General features: G+C 41.1%; 1 protein-coding gene across 1 annotated transcript in view; it reads right to left on the reverse strand.

Annotated features, from left to right (window-relative positions):
* The window catches only part of PTAR1 (protein prenyltransferase alpha subunit repeat containing 1), a 29,783-nt gene extending 13,589 nt beyond the window's left edge, over nucleotides 1-16,194 (reverse strand). The window contains exons 1-3 of the mRNA XM_039567547.1: nucleotides 16,072-16,194; nucleotides 10,282-10,451; nucleotides 3,941-4,007 (exon numbers count right to left, since the gene is read on the reverse strand). Coding sequence (XP_039423481.1) covers nucleotides 3,941-4,007; nucleotides 10,282-10,451; nucleotides 16,072-16,157 — 323 coding nt within the window. The 5' untranslated portion in view covers nucleotides 16,158-16,194. The remainder of the gene's footprint in view (nucleotides 1-3,940; nucleotides 4,008-10,281; nucleotides 10,452-16,071) is intronic.
* Between the last annotated feature and the right edge of the window lie 394 nt (nucleotides 16,195-16,588).

Here is a 16,588-nt window from a genome sequence, read left to right on the forward strand (position 1 = left end):
CTGATTCATCATGATAGGCATGGCTCCAGTAAGTGAGGAGCAGATGATCAACTTTCTGACCAAAAGACCCCAGTGGGATGGGAGAAAATATATTCTGGAAAGATCTGCTATCAAATAAGAAGGCAAAACTTCTCTGCAGTCTGTCACAGAACACATAATGCTGTCCTAAAGTTATGGCCTGAGTCTCACAAACAAATTGACATATTTCCTTTCTGTGAGTACATATTTTCTGTCTGACTTGATAGTTTTCAGTAGGAAACTGACTCCATATGGTACTTTGGCTTTGTGTTGCTGTAATTGAATCTTACAACCACAGTCAGAAGCTAATGGTTGCAACACTAACAGTGAGCAAATATTACTGAAAATTGAAGCAGAGTGGGGAAATATATAAATCCTTGTCAGAAGTTTTGCTTCTGATAGCTACTGGGACATTTATTTTTATCTCAACAAGGTTCCAGCATGCTTCAGATCGGATGCTTTCAGCCGGTTTTTAACAGGCAGTTCAGATATACCAACCAGAAGTGGCAGACTGACCAGACCGTTCTGTGCCAGTGCACTCACTTTTGGAAAACAGACAAAAGAAAGATTCAGGGTCAGCACTGGAGCGGGTGGAACAATTGCCTCATTACTGCAATGCAAAAGGTGATGTTTTGGTAAAAATGACACACAGAATGAAAATACAGCCGAGATCAGTCTGATACTTAAAACAAATACATGTTCATATTTAACAAAAATTTAGATTACCAGGCCATCTACCTCCCAAAACCTAAACTTTCAGTGAAGAAATCGCTCTTTCCGTATTAAAACATTCACTGTAAGTAAATAGGCTCACACTTAACACACCCTTAAAGTAAACTTCCTCTCTTGCAAAGTTGAGGAGCAGTGCAGACAAGATCCACCTTCACTGCTGTAGTAGAAAAGCTGTTCTCAGCTGTATTTATTTTCAAATGAGAGATTCTCCCATTCACGAAGGACTGCAAACACAGTATGACTGAAGTACCATACACACCCACATAAACCTCCTCTAAGCTCTTTCAGCTAACATCCAACCTGGGATACATAACTTCTAGCTCACTTCCTTGCCATGTGGATCACAGATAATGTTTCAGCCTTAAGGATTATAGCTCCCACAAAAGATAATCTGGAATAATTTAGACTTGCTGCTTCATGCTGACACCTTTGAAGTCATTCATATCTGATAGCAGTTATGTTTGACTTTTGAGAGTGTCTTGCTACCTCATGTCTTTTCATCAATTGTACATGCCAGGAAGTAAAACAAGAAGAACAAAGGCATTTATGACAATTCCTTTCCAATCACTTACATAAAAGTTTTGGTCATTTTAACTTGCAAGAGTTTTCAACTTCTTTGTCCTTCAACAGGACAACTGAATTTAGTATCAACAGCTGGAGATATCCCTTATCCCATTCAGTGTAACAGGGGTTCCTCTCTCAGTTCCAGGAAGTGACACATCTCCTATTCTTTAGTATGTCTTCCTCTGCTGTAGAGTTACCTCTTGCTCAGGTCTCAGGGTTTAGGTTATAGTTGCTGCCCTTCTGTAACTTCCCAGTCATTTCTGATTTAAAAAAGTAAAAAAAACCAAATCTATATAGTAGGCACATTACAATTGTTCAGAATAGCTCCAAAGTCAAAGTAGACTATGTAGCCTAGATCACATGTTTAAAGTTCTGTGTTCTCCTGTGCTTCATTAACCAGACACAACTTTCTGGGATCGCCAGCTGAGCTGAAATGCTCATTTGTCTTCCACAACACCATTTTACTCTTCTGACTTGGCTCTGCCAAGTCCTGTGTCCTTTCCTAGGACAGGATTTCCTTTTCTTTCTCTTCCTCTATCTTCAAGTTCAGTGCTACTGAGTCAACCACTATCTCTGAAGCTCTCATCAGAATTCAACATACAAAAAAGGGATTATCCCAGTCTAAAATGAAAGAGTCAATAAATTATAAGAAACACACTGTGCGCAGGGCTGCTATTCAGTAAACAACTAGAATACTTTTTATTTTTCAGGCTACTTAGCATCTATGATGATTTTTTCCCTTAAAATAAAGCAGTGAATTTGTGTATGGAGAATGCAAGATGAACCTGGCATCACAAACATCCTCTGAGCAACAAGAAACTAATCATCCCACAACAGATCCATCATGTTCTGCAAGAAGAGTGCAAATCTCATACAATTAGTTCTCAGCTCGGACTACCTCAGGATAACAATTTATCACCAGCATCTGTACAGAACACAGTCTGTTCTGTGTAACTGATTATGCCACACATCTGTCTAGCTTGACCTGTAACTTCACAGAGAAGCTGAAATATATGTCAACATAACTAAAGTGCCTACCCTTCAAAAAAGCAAACTTCCAGCAGGAGCCTAAAACAACGTAGGGCCAGATTCAGCAAAGCAGCTCCCTGGCCTCCCGAGAAACTGACTGGCTTGTGTAACAAGTACTTCTCTCTGGATGCTAAACAGAGCTTCAAAGACACACTGACTGGTAGACCACTAGTCAGGAATTTGGGGAGTAAGGCTACCTTCTGTAGTAATTGTATATTTTGATAAATCATAAACATCATAAAAGAGAAAACAATCCTCATCCATATTCCTTAACATTTTTAATTCCACTTACAACTTTGAACTACTCTTCTCATGCACATAAAAGCTAACTCAGCTGCCAGGCAGAAAAAAAGCCAGACTGATAAGGATGAATGCATCTGCAATAAAAGAAAGTCCACAAAACATAAACCAAAAATCAATTATAAGTATCATACAATTTAGATTACTGTAACATCTTGTACTTATACAAGCTCGTAATTCCATTTTATCACTTGCAAGCCACTCAAGCTATACATTTTCATGACAGTAAACCCTTTGCTATCACATTCATCCCCCTTTTTTAGACCTGAGATGCTAGAAAGATACAGATCACAGCAGAATCCTTCAGAACTACTTCGGCAAAGAAGAAAAAAGAAAAAGCTGGATTTCCCATAACTAGGGCTGACAGCTACACGCAGCCATCATTTTTCTAGGTCATTTTGTTAATGCACCAACTACAACAGTGCACCTTAACTACAGAAGTGCTGTTTTCCATGAATGCACTCCCAGAGACTACCAGAATTTTGTCAGCCCTCCAGCCCTCCTGAAACTACAGCTTTAAGACTGTCTCCAGTCTTACCTAGGCAGCAGAAAGAGAATATTCCTCCGAGATTTACAGAAAAGTCTTAAGATTACAAAGTTGTAAGGACCTGATGTTTCCGCACCTCCTGAAGAGCAAGAAAGTAAATTCCTGCCCCTCCTCCATCATGTCTCCTGGACAAGTTCAACAGGTACAAGAAAGGAGAGGGGAGGAGGGAAATGTGTTTGAAATAAAGGGCAGACACCTTCCCCGCTTCTCTTGCGGTGTAGCTACAGAGGTCTACTCAGCTATGATAGCCTGCACTAGTAGTGGCAGCAGACTGAGCTGGAACCTGGAAAGAACTCACAGAGGGGTAAAAATGAAAACAGTGAATAAACACAGCAGACATCAGTTGAGCACTACCCTCATTAACTGCAGGAGGAAAGAGGATGGTAGTTCAGTGGGACTTATACATGTGAAAATGTGGTGCAAACATGTGCCTTCATATGCACCGTAATCTTTAGCCTGCACTAAAAAAAAAAAACCCCAAAACCACTCCCCAAAACCAAACCCAAACAAACAAGTAGACCCCACAAACAAAAAACCCAACCAACCAACCAACCAAACCCAATAAAAACCAAAAAAGGGCAGTCTTAAACTATCTGCAGTATACAGGAAAGAAGAGATTTTTAACATTCCTTCAGTACTTCTTAGCTGACAAGTTCTTGCTGTGTCACTACCTACCACTTGAAACAAAGCTTTCAGCTTGCTCATGTAAGGCTCAGGTCTTTCCGATGGCATTTTCTGAGTGCAACATACCTCACGTTCCAAGCAGTGGTGAAGTCGGGGTTCAGCAGTAGCAGGGTACACGTGATATCTATCAGCTCTACAACAATGGAACAAGAGACATTAGGATTAGTAATGATCTGCACACAGCACTGATCTCTCCGCAGTCCCTTACTCATTCCTCAAAGTCTCTCCGCTACGGGCTGCTGTACCTGTGGATGACCACCTCTGTAAAATACTGCTCTGTCTCATTCCAGAAGAAATGCTAGCTTAATTTAAGAGGGAGCAAGATCTGCCATATACTCCCTTTCCATTTTTTAAAATAATGAACTGAGTATGCCCTCAGCAAGGAAAGATAGTTATACAAAATCCTTGAGTATTCAGTGATTTTAACTGCACACACACTATGTATGAGAAGCAGAGAACTCTTCAAAGAAGATCCAAAGATTTTTAAATACTACAGAGAAGTAAAAATATACCCTACTATTTTAGTATGTAGTATATGGCAGCTAAGCAGTAAGTATACGGCAGCTGCAGATGGCTGCCATATACTCTACTGTTACAAAAAATACACACACTATAAAAAACCTGTAGCTAAAAAATGAAACACCACAGCTATGAATAAGAATTACAAAAGTACTCCCTATTGAACTGCACAGAAAACACTTTAAATACATTGTGAAGTGCTTCAGATTGAAACTTTAAGACTAATTCAGTAAAAATCCTAAGCAAAACTCACAACACTTGTTTGCATCCCTGCATTTAAGCACTGTATACTGTAGATTTATGTATTACCCTTATTTTTAACTATGTCATAAAAACTGAATGTGACTATCCAAGCTTTTACTGTCAATTAAATTTGGCTACAGTCTCTCCTAATCACCCTGCTTTTAGCATACTAATTAGATAGTACTTCTGGTGATTTCCAGCAAATAAGAGGTACTTTATTACTTGAAGGAAGAAGATGGTGCTCATGGAAACAGATCTCTGGTTAATATGACTGTAAAATGAACTGTTAAGAAGTCGTTGAAAAAATTCAACAGTAACGGGACATAAATTAATTCAAAATGCAAAGGGACACAGCTTCACACATCTTTGAAATGGAAGTTAGTACTTGAGTAGGTGAAAAAGTGAAATACCTTCATGTATTACTGGGTGACTGATTGATCATTTATGTCCAGCAAAGAAATTGTGTGGCTTTCATAATGTTCTTCCTTATGAGGAACATGCTAAGCCATCATATAATGCAAGGGGTGATGGGGGGTGTGGTGTGGAAGTCTTTAGTGTACCGTTGACTTTGCACTAAGCTGTGATGTTTTGAAAACTGTCTCAAGGAATGAACTTAACTTTCTATTTTCACAAGTTTTAGTCAAACCCCTCTCTGCTGCCAAGGAATAAATATTTCTCTTATGTGCAAAGCTTCTTCCTAATTTACTGCTTGAATGTACCAATATTTTTCCTTGGTATACCCAATTCCTGAACAAGAAGTATTTCAACACCCATTTAATTTTATGCAGCTGACTATCCCAATTCAAATAACCAGGACTACCCACATACACAAAATTGAACATACATAAAATTAAACATCTGCTAAGTGTTTTGTGGCTAATGCTTCAATTTTACATTCAAAAAGCTAGTTTGGCAACATTTAACAAAACATCAGTTTTATAAGGAGGTACAGTTAAAATTGTGAGCTGTGATTGTTTCATGTACATTTTCCATTTTACCTACAATAATGGTTTTAGTAACTATTAGGTACTACCACTGTACATGTTACATACACATCAAGCAAAAATTTATTACAACCTATTTCAGTCTTCTGAATACTTTTTAGGAAAGATTTTCAAAGTCCACTTAGAACCATACAGTTTGTTTAGTCATTATTTCCAATTAATACGACCATTCTGGTAATCTCATAGGTCTGTAACAGCACTCAATCAAGTCCAACTTACACAGAACATTTTGTCCATTTTCCCATTACATTTAACATTTTGTCCATTTTCCCATTACAGAGGTTCACTGCATCCTAAACCTTACCAAAGGAAAGATAAAAGGAAAATCTCCAAGTAATATCCAATTCTTTCATGTCAATGTTCTTTGATGTAAGTAACAGTTGAAGAGTCATGAAGTGTAGATTCTGAGCCAGAGATGTGAAATGACACAATTTGGTAACCTCTGAGCCACTTTTCAATAGAAAGTCTTATGACAGGTCTGGGACACAATTCTAGTAGTTGCCAGCTATTTCCCCGTGTCAGTAATAAAACCCAACATATCTTATAATTTAAAATTACTTTCTACTAAATACATTTTAGGCAAACTACAGCATTATAGGTGCTCACACTGAACATGCCCTTTTGCACATTAAAGTCCCCCCAACTGCAAAATGATGAATAAAACAATAAGGTTTTAGCTTACTTTTTAAATATGGCTATATCCAATTTTTTAGACATTCTGGGAGCAGTTTGTAACAATTTCAGAAAACCATCTTGGCATAATATAAATAGCACGCATGCATAAATTTTAAAAATATTGGAGAAAGGATAAGAACACATTGTAAAATTCAGATTTCTAAACTGAAATAGTTGCAAGAGAAGCAGTCATTATTCTGGATTCCAAGTATCCAAAAGAAACTGTAACTAAATTAAACACCTGTGTCACTAACCTACCAATGAATGACTATAAAGTACCTTCTTCTTCCAAGATCCTATCAGAAAAAATATCAGATGCCACATCTAAAAACAGACACTTAAATCTGTTTTTCTGCTCTGTTCTATTTTAAATGGCTTACAGTGACTCAAACAAAACAGAAGAGGTAACTAGAGACTACATCTGCAATCACCATTTATAACAAGCTTCAACAGAATATACAGCTGAGTTCTGAAGCAGTAATAGACAAATCTACCTCTTTACTAGATGCAAAAGAAAACAACTACCCTGCCAAATTCCAAGCATACACTTTTGTCAAAAGCAATCTGGAGCCAAATCCTTCAGAATACTGAAAAAAAAATGCAACATCTCGTGACAGGGTATACATACTTATGACACATTAGAGACAAGTCTCTAAGCCAACCTGGGAAAGATTTTTGCCTTCATTCTCTCCACCACTGCAGTTCAGTTTCTGCTAAAACCTTCTATCAAATTTGAAACTTAATTATGGTAAAACATACTAAACTCCTTTTCAAACAGGTCATTAACATTAAGGCCCTGATTGTGTTTTACAGTGGTTACAGAAAACCTCAGCAGACATGAAAATGCTGTAGATCACCTCTTCTCACGCATCTGAAACCGACTTTTGTAAGTGAAGAGACAAAGCAGAATGGAGTTTCATTTTCAAAAGAAAGCCAAACAAGTTGCAGGCACTAAAATTCATCCTACTGCCATATTCACTGACAGTTTTCTGAGCTGCATTTTGAGAGGAAGGGTTCTGCAAGGTTTCACCCATGAGGGAAGCAGAGGCTCACAGATACCATCCCTGTGGCATCACGGCGCGTCACCACAACAAAGCACCTGCACTGCTGTGACTGCAACAGGGTGCTAGCACACAGGTAATGGCTATCAGTCATCTTCACACATCCGAAAACATGACACACATCTCAATGTTTGTAGTTTGGCTTGAAACAAGAAGTTTCTGTCTGTGTGGAAACTTCAACGGTGAGACTTCACAGTAACACTTGACACCAAAATGAAGTCTCCCTGCTGGAGATCTGCAGCATAATAACAATACACATCCCAAACTCCTACCTCAGACCTCCAAAAGCACTGCAATGAGAACCACTGGTGTCGGTAAGATTGCCTGTGCTAGCAGGTTCAACTGTTCAAATGCTGAAGTTTGTATCTCACTATGTGTCAGTCAACATTAGTTTTATTCCCTGTATTAAATCTCTTTTTATTGATTTTGTAGTCATCTGCATTATAAATGAGTGTCTGGAGTGATGTCACAATCACCAGTTTCTATCAAAACTGAATAAATCAGCAGCAGCTTGGTGGCAGTTATCAAAAAGATCCTGGTTTCTAACCATAGAACACAAAGGCCAAGAAGAAATGAAGTTACTTATGTTAGCAATACACATCCCCTAGGAATAGAGTCTTTTAAAGATGTCTGTAATGACAAAAAATATTAAAGAAAATAAATTCTGTGAAAATAAAAAATAAAGGGCAATGTAAAATTTTTAAAGTCCATAAAATACTCTTCCTAGTTAATCACATAATGACATGACATCGACCCTCTGGGAGGAGTGTGAGAAACACAATGACACAAAAACACACAAAAAAATCTGTTAGACAAAAATAAAATACAATCAACAGGTCAGTCATACCCAGCAACACATGAAAACACTCCAACTTCTTTGAGCAACTCTTTTGAAGGGTAATTAATTCTAAGGATCAAGCCAGTGCACTGTTACTCTAACACACCCAAGGTGTACAGCTAGCACTGGAAGACTGCATGTTGCCAGGTGAACGCATTCCTCCTTGTCACAATCTGCCTTGACTGCCATTTCATGCCACTCTTTCCAAAAGGCTTGCATTATGCATCTGTATGCTTGTAATAAGGAATCAAAGTGTGTTTAACAAATCTAAGTGTGTTTAGCGGATCTAGACTCTGCCACCAAGTAGACAAAAGTAGGCAACATTCACTGCCTTAAGAATGCTCCTACTCCAAGATCCACTAAAGACCTCAACCTTCTTTTCCATATCATCCCTGAATGCAAAAGAAGCTCAAGTGCACATTTATAGACTTGAGTCTATAAATGTGACTGTGCTGTACACTGCACTTCAATGAGAATCGATGCACAGCTGGGTTCATCCACTTAAAGCGAAACAGACTACAGCAATAAAATACTAAAGAAGAGAAAAGCAGGTATCAAAAGAGAGATGCTACTGACCAGACATATCCTCCTGATCTACACTGCTATTTAGAAGACACCACAACAATAAACAAAAAACTTGTTTCATAAACTAGTTACTCTTTTTCATTCTTACTCTGAACAGGACACCTTATAAGTAGTCAAATACCTCCTATGTCACATCTGTTCATAATTCTTTATTTTGAATTTTTTTAAAGAACATATACCAAAGAATTTTACATGCAAGTTAAAACCAACTAAAAACCAAACCAAAACAAAGAGATGAGAAAGGAAATAAAACTTTACAATTACCAAGCTGTAGGGACTAATACTTTGTGGTACCTCTTCATCTGAAACACTGCACTCATTTCTTACTTTAGATATATGCATTACCACATTTTCCTTCTGACTCAGGAAAACAGGAGGAAATTCTTTCCGTATCAACTAACATCACTTCCCTAAATAACTCATTCAAGTAAGCTGTCTCCCTCTAACCTTTCCAGTTTGGGCAAGAGAGAAAGAAATTACATTTTCAACTAGATGATCCTACAACTTGTTTAAGCTGTTAAGATGCACAATCCAAAGCCTGCTCTCCTCAGTAACCATCACTTCTTCCAGAACAGGTTAAGCTGGCATTAACAAGGGTAAATGATCCAGAGAAGGGCATTAAGTGCACCCTCAGTCAGTTTGCAGATTACACCAAGCTGGGTGGGAGTGCTGATCTGCTGGAGGGTAGGAAGGCTCTGCAGGGGAATCTGGACAGGCTGCACTGATGAGCCAAGGCCACTTGTATGAGGTTCTGATAGGTCTTGCCCCTGGGTCACAACAACTCCATGCAACACTACAGGCTTGGAGGACAGTGGCTGGAAAGATGCTTGGTGGAAAAGGACCCAGAACTGTTGGCCAGAACCAGCTGAATGTGAGCCAGCAGCGTCCTCAGGTGGTCAAGAAGGCCAAGGGCATCCTGGCTTGGATCACAACAGTGTGGCCAGCAGGATCACACCAGTGACCGTCTCCATGTACTCATGGAGACATCAATGCGCTGGAGTGAGTCCAGAGAAGGGCAACTGGAGCACAAGTCTTATAAAGAAGAGCTGAGGGAGCTGGAGGTGTTTAGCCTGAAGAAAAGGAGTTTTGGGGGAACCTTATTGTTCTCTACAGCTACCTAAAAGGAGGTTGTAGCCAAGTGTCAGTCTCTTCCCACAGGTAACAAACAACAGGATGAGAGAAAATGGTCTTGGGCTGCATCAGGAGAGTTTAGGTAGGATATGGGGAAAACTTTCCTCACTGAAAAGTGTTGTCAAAATTGGAACAGACTGCCCAGGAAGTGGTGGAATCACCCTCCCTACAAGCATTTTAAAAGACAGGTAAACAGCACTTAGGAACACGGTTTAGTGTTGGACTTGGCAGTGTCAGGTTTATGGCTGGACTCTGACCTTAAAGCTCTTTCCCACACTAAATGATTCCACGATGAATAAAAAATGTGCACTAAGAATCATGTAATATTCTCTTCTCTGACCTAGAACTTACCATCTTTGTTCAGCCACTGTTTTCTTTGTCTGTAGAGGAGAAGTTTATTGTGGACATACGGCAAAAGAAACTTCACACACCAGCTCTCCACACCAAGCTTGTTTTCTACCAGGACAATAGGGCTCCGGTTATATCTGGCTTCAGGGCAGGGTATTAATCCAATTTCATCTCTTAAAAAACAGAAAGAAATATAAGATTATTTCCTGTAGGTGACAATTGTTTTTCTCAATAGCGCATGCTAGCAATGCTTCCCAGCCAAACATTTCATCATCTTTTTTTTCCTCATCTTTGCTGAAATCTGTAATCTAAAAGGTTTTATTAGATTTTCACAAAGATCCTAAATGACAAAGGCCCCACTTTTTCTGTGTTTAGGTTGTCATCCAAGCAGTTTAACTCAGCTGAATCAACACAAGCACCTCTGTTTTTGTAATAAATGTGACAGAGCTGCAACAACTGCTTCAGCAAGAGAAACAGAACATGTTAACTAGTACAGGCACCTGACTGACCAAAAGCTAGCCAGCTGTGCCCTGCAGTAGTAGCCTGACCACGTGCTCTGAGACTAAAGATGACACAGAAGAAAACCACATAGACAGCCATATGCTCACTTCCACACATACCATTTTTCATTGTCCCATGCAAGGCAGCATGATCAACAGGGGGAAGATTTGAGACACAGAGGGCATCTCTGATGAGATGACAATTCTGTAGGAGAAACTTAAGCCTTTAAAACAACAGCGACAAACACAAGCATTCGCACCAGCAAACCAAGCAGAAGAGACTCAGCTGTTTAGTTTCAATGGGCCATACCATATTTTACTTTTTCATCAGGTTTTTCTAGCATGTTGGAATAGCAGCTTCAGCAGCTTCTTAAAAATAAACACGGTTCATCAAGGATTCACACTTGTATCGACAGAAACCAACATTATTTTATGCTTTCCATTATGCATAATTTCTCCACGAACTCCCATTCAATGGAAAAATTTGTTGCTAAAGAAGGAAATCCTCAGCTCTCACACAGGATAAAAAATATTTCTTGTGAGCTCAGAAATGAATTCTGCATCTTAAGTTTTCTTAATACAAGATCTACAGATACACTTCGAGTGACAGCCTCTCAACCTCAATTATCTTAAATAAATTTTACTACTGGGTACACTGAGTGTGCTGATTTAGTTCTGTGTCTTCACTGGATTATTACTGAAGTAACCAGAAGTGGCACAGTGTGCTTTTTTAAGAGTGTATTTGCTTATTCAGAAAACAGACTCAATCTTCCATATATCACAACATATATCACATGCCACAAAAAGCACAGGTAAGGTGATCTCAAGGTAAAACATTTGCAAATCATGTGGCTCTGTCTCCAAACACACACTCAGGTCCCTTTAGCTTCTTCCCTAGTCAGCTGAGAACAGAGAGAAGAAAAAAAGCATTCTCCTACCCCACCAAAAGAAAGCAACGGGTATCAAACCAAGATCCTCATGTGTGCTGCTCCATTTAACACAAGCTAAGCTCTTCAAGAAGCTAGTAAGATTAAACCTAAAATGACATTCCAGTCTGCTTCTTTCAATACATTATCTTAAAAGCCTGAATTTTGTACTTATTGCTGGGTCTTTCCTTTATGAACACTAAACCTGGTCCTTGGCCAAATTTTGTCTGGCCTTACATACAGGGACATCAAAGTCCTCAAAACCGATGAAGATGCAGTCAGGCACAGCTTGGCTAATTAGCTCTGTGAATTACCACAAGAACTTACCTGCTGTAACTTACAAACAGTACACCAAAGGTAAACAGCAAGGAGAGAAAAAAATCCACAAAACACACATCCACACCTTTACTTATTACCAAATGCAAAAGGTCTGACTTGGGTTAGCAAAGTTTCACAATACTGCTTTGAACATGCCAAAATGATACACAGGTACAGTTTGCACAAAGCTGACAAGTCAGGCTGAAACACTTCAAATCCAGAATGCACTCTGAAAGTCAAAATCACCAGAGGACTAGACCCACTGCACAGTGAAATGCAGTAAGACATAGTGCAATACAAAAAAATGCTTTATCTGGTGACTACTCAGTTTTTGTGAAGATGCAAACCAAGATTTGTCATCTGGTAACAACCTTGTCTCCAAAACTTTGGTATAATTTTTGATGATTCATGTGCTTCAGAAATCATCATGTTGCATTCAGTTCCTGAGAATCAACAGAATTCACAGTGTGAAATACCAGCGACGCAGATTTATCTAAGGTGGGGTGCCTATCTCACAAAACAATTTATTCAGGGCACCATCTAACTGTCCTTCTGTAGGTCCCTCAGATCTACAAAAGGACTAAGTAATAGGGCAAGCCTACCAGGAGACACTGCTCAAGAATGACTGCAGTGTCTGCTCCATCATGCACCCAAAGCAAGCTTCTGCAGCAGGACTCAGATACAGACACTGCTGAATTAGTGCTTGTGAAATGAAGTGACTGACCATACAAAACGTCCCAGCCATATGATGGAAGCTGTTCATATGACAGGACTGCCCAAACTCACTGCAGAATGTTCAGTCCCTGCATTTAGGAAAAGTGACAGGAGCAAAATGCTCTCAGTACTGAAGGAGACACCAACTGAGGGCTGCAGTTCATTGGTATTTGTATCATTAGTCTAAAGTAAGATTCAATTCCTCTCCCCAGATTTCTGACATTGTGTCTTGAAGTTTAGAAGTTATTTGGTGCTTTTACATTTATTTTCCTCAAAGCAGGCACCACAGTCACGTTCCAAAAATTTCACAAATTATGTCTATATTTACAGGATACCACATAAGTTCATATTCCTGAAATATGCTGTGGAAACAGCCAGGAAGTAGTGGAAGGTTTTCAGTGCATTGTCATGAAGTCTTAAGCCATTACAGAGCTTCTTCAGCCTGAGCTGAGAAGATGTGCAAAATGACATCTGAGAGACCCTGGAGCTGCAAAATTCAGACCTGGTCCATAATGCAAACCTTAGCCAGGACAGAACAGTACTGACAAGCCATTGCAGCACCTGCTTCAAGAGTCCCAGTCTGTTGACTCAGCCATTCAGTGGCCCTCCCCACAACAAACCCTAGCCAATCTGCTGTAAACTTTTAAAGCCATGATAATACGAAAAAGTTCCCTCTGTCACAAATCCATAATACCAGGGTACATCTAGGGTAGGAACCATTTTGTGTGACACTACCATGATGGGTCTTCAGCTTCAGGCACTCCATGTGGACAGACCTTCTCTGACTTCTTTTCTGGAAGCTCACCTTTAATATAATCCAACCTCTCTTGGCAAAATATAAGCAGTACCTTCATATTTTGTACACAAATGCTGGGCTACCATCTAAGAGTTCATCTTGCCAGTTATTTCCAACAAATTCATGTACTTTTTTGAGAAGCTCATCTGTTTCTGCTTCATTTTACACGTAAAGAAACAGCAAAGTTCAAAGAGAAAGTATATATTGATCTGCTCGCTGTTGGTGATGGGACGTTCCACCGGGATAGCTCACATATGTGACTTTATCAAGATCTGTGCTTGGAATACTGGGTAAAAACACTTAAATGTAAAAGAAGGCTCACAAAATTGAAAACTAGTATGTTGACACAGTTATCTAACTGAAAATAAGTGGTGCTATCAGAGAGAAAAGGCAAAAAGAATTTTGCATTGCATATTTAGTTAGAAGCTCATCTTAAAAAAAAATACAGTCTTGTTGCAAATTTCATTTAAAGTGAAAAAAGGAGAAATATCAATCCTATGTTGTATTTAGTCTAAAATTTTATTTTTACATGCTTTTTAGTGCAGATGCCATTTTAAAACTTATGAAACTATGAACCTATCAAAACAAAACACCCATTCTGACAGATGCTAAGTGGGTAGGCGTACAAACAGCCAAAGACAAGGGTCAACAGATGCTGGACAGGAAGTGAGTAGGGGACAAAAGTATAGTAAGTGAATAAGAACATCCTGCATGTAGCAGATTCCTTATTTTCAGTGAATCTAGGCATATCCCACATAAAAGAATTCAAACCTGGATCTGTAACATGCTGAATTCAGGAGGATACCACGTGTCAGGAACTGCAGCTGGCCAGCAGCAGGAAGACAAGATGCAGATACATGGAAACACCTGGCCAGCACGGCTGCAGCCTGGTGCTCCCGAGGCACAGAGGCAGCACAGCAAAGGGCCCACAGCCCACACTGGCCTGCAGAGTCCCATTCCAAGTAGTTTCAACCACGTCAGAAGTCTAGCAAACAAAACTGTCACCTTTTCTACTCTGAGGGATAAACTAGCAGCAGGTTGTGCGTTCTCATTTGAAGCATTCCACAGTGCATCAGTCTCAACACTCACAACTCTTGCAGCCTACTTTCATCTCTGAGACTGCATCTATGAGAGAACACTGCAATAACAGCATATTCTTCAAAAACACCATCTCAAAGTTTGCTACCAATAAAGAATTCTGGCAGAAGAGTGGGAACTATGAAAAAATCAGAACATTCATTCATAAATACTGGCTGTTTACAGCACAGTATGCTTCACATCCTAAAAATGAAGCTTCAAGGCAAAACGCAGCTTTTTTAAACAGCATCCATATGCTGCATTTTAAAATCTGGCCGCCCACCGAGATTGCTTACTACATTTAGAGAAACATGAGGGTATTATTCTAATCTTCTCTTTTAAGCAAAGGGATAAATTAGGTGCCATGAAATTTTCCCATGCAATTGTTTAGCTTATCACTTTCTGGAACAGATTAATAGGCCACCACCTCAGAGACTGCAGAGTTTCCAACTGACACAAATACACCTGACTTAAGTTATGAAGTTGTTATTCATTATATGCTACCTTACTTGCCATAACTAACATGGAGCTTGTGTGTACGTTTAAAGATACTTCCCTAGTTTGTGTCTTAAAGGCTGGGGAAATATGTTCTGGGACACAGAAATATGGGAGGCACTTAAAACAGGGTCTCAAGGCTGGTCAACAATGGAACTGAAAATAAAACACACCATCTGCCCCCGAGATTGCTGGATATATCCGACTGTCACAAAATAGCAATTACTGTAGTTTGCATTTTCATAGTCACTCTGTCTCCCTCAAAACAAAACACAATGAAAAGCACTGGCACCTCTGCCAACAGATACAGATTTGAAGGTGGTATTCACCACACGGCTCTGTTTGTGCAAGGGCGCAATTCAGGAGGCTTCAATCCTGAGCGTTGCTCCCACCAGCGCCAGAGCTCTGTTCCAGGCACACCGAGAACCCGCTGCCTCCTGCTGGCCCACCCGCCGGGAACGCTCAGCCCCATCCCGACTGTGCGATGCGTTTAATACTGCCAAACATCGAGTTCAGAGAGAGGTCACCTAGCAACTTTCCTTTGAAAAGATACTCATCGCTTCCAGACTGCGGAGCCCCCGCTGGCTTCCATGACTCGGTAGGTTTTACCGGCGAGGTGGCTCTGGCCGCACCGCACGGGTCGTCAGCGGCTCAGGCCCCCGGAGCGAGTCCGCGGCGTTTTCCAGGAGAAGCCGCGGCGGCAGGAGAGCACCGAGGACAAGGGCACGGCGCCCTGCCCCAGCGAGGCACAGGTGCCACCGCAGCCGCCCGGGGCCGGTCCTCCCGCTCGGAGGACACCCGGCCGGTCCCCGCGGCCGCTCACGGCGTGACCTTGGGCCCGGGCCCGGCCCCGGCCCCGGCCGGCCCCGCCGGGACCCGCACCCCGCCCGCCGGCGGCCGCGGAGCGCGCACGGGCCGCAAGGCGGGCAGCGCTCCCTCCGCGCCGCCCGGCCCCGGCCGCACTCACATGTGTGGGTTCCGCTGGAAGGCGTTGTGGATGTCCTTCACGACCCGCTGCACCAGCACCGCCACCTCCTCCGGCGACTCGGCCATGTTCCCGCAGGCGGCGGCGGCGGGAGCGCTTCCGGGGCAGCGCGGCCGCGGCGGGCGCGGGGCGGTGCCGGGGCGCGGCCGGCGGGGCACGGCGGGAGCGGCCGCTGATCATTCTCACGGGATTTTTGTCAGTGCGTGCCTTTATGTCAGCAGTCGCGCTGGGCCACGTACTTTAAAAGATAAGCATGTGTGTACAGCTTCTCTTGACTCCCAAGAGACATGGGAGCGCTTATCTTCGAGGCTGAATGCGAAGAGGTGATTGTGATTCTGAACCGTAACTTCTGTATTTGCTTGTCATTTGGAAATTAATGTATTTACAAAGCATTAACTGTGCGTAGTTGAATTGTCTCTAATTTGAAAGCTTGCAATGTCGTCATCATCATCTGCTTATCGTTACCTTCTCCCCCCAGGAGGCCTGGTAGACTCTTCCG

Source organism: Corvus cornix, chromosome Z, assembly GCF_000738735.6.
Source record: "Corvus cornix cornix isolate S_Up_H32 chromosome Z, ASM73873v5, whole genome shotgun sequence".
NCBI classification, from domain to species: domain Eukaryota; kingdom Metazoa; phylum Chordata; class Aves; order Passeriformes; family Corvidae; genus Corvus; species Corvus cornix.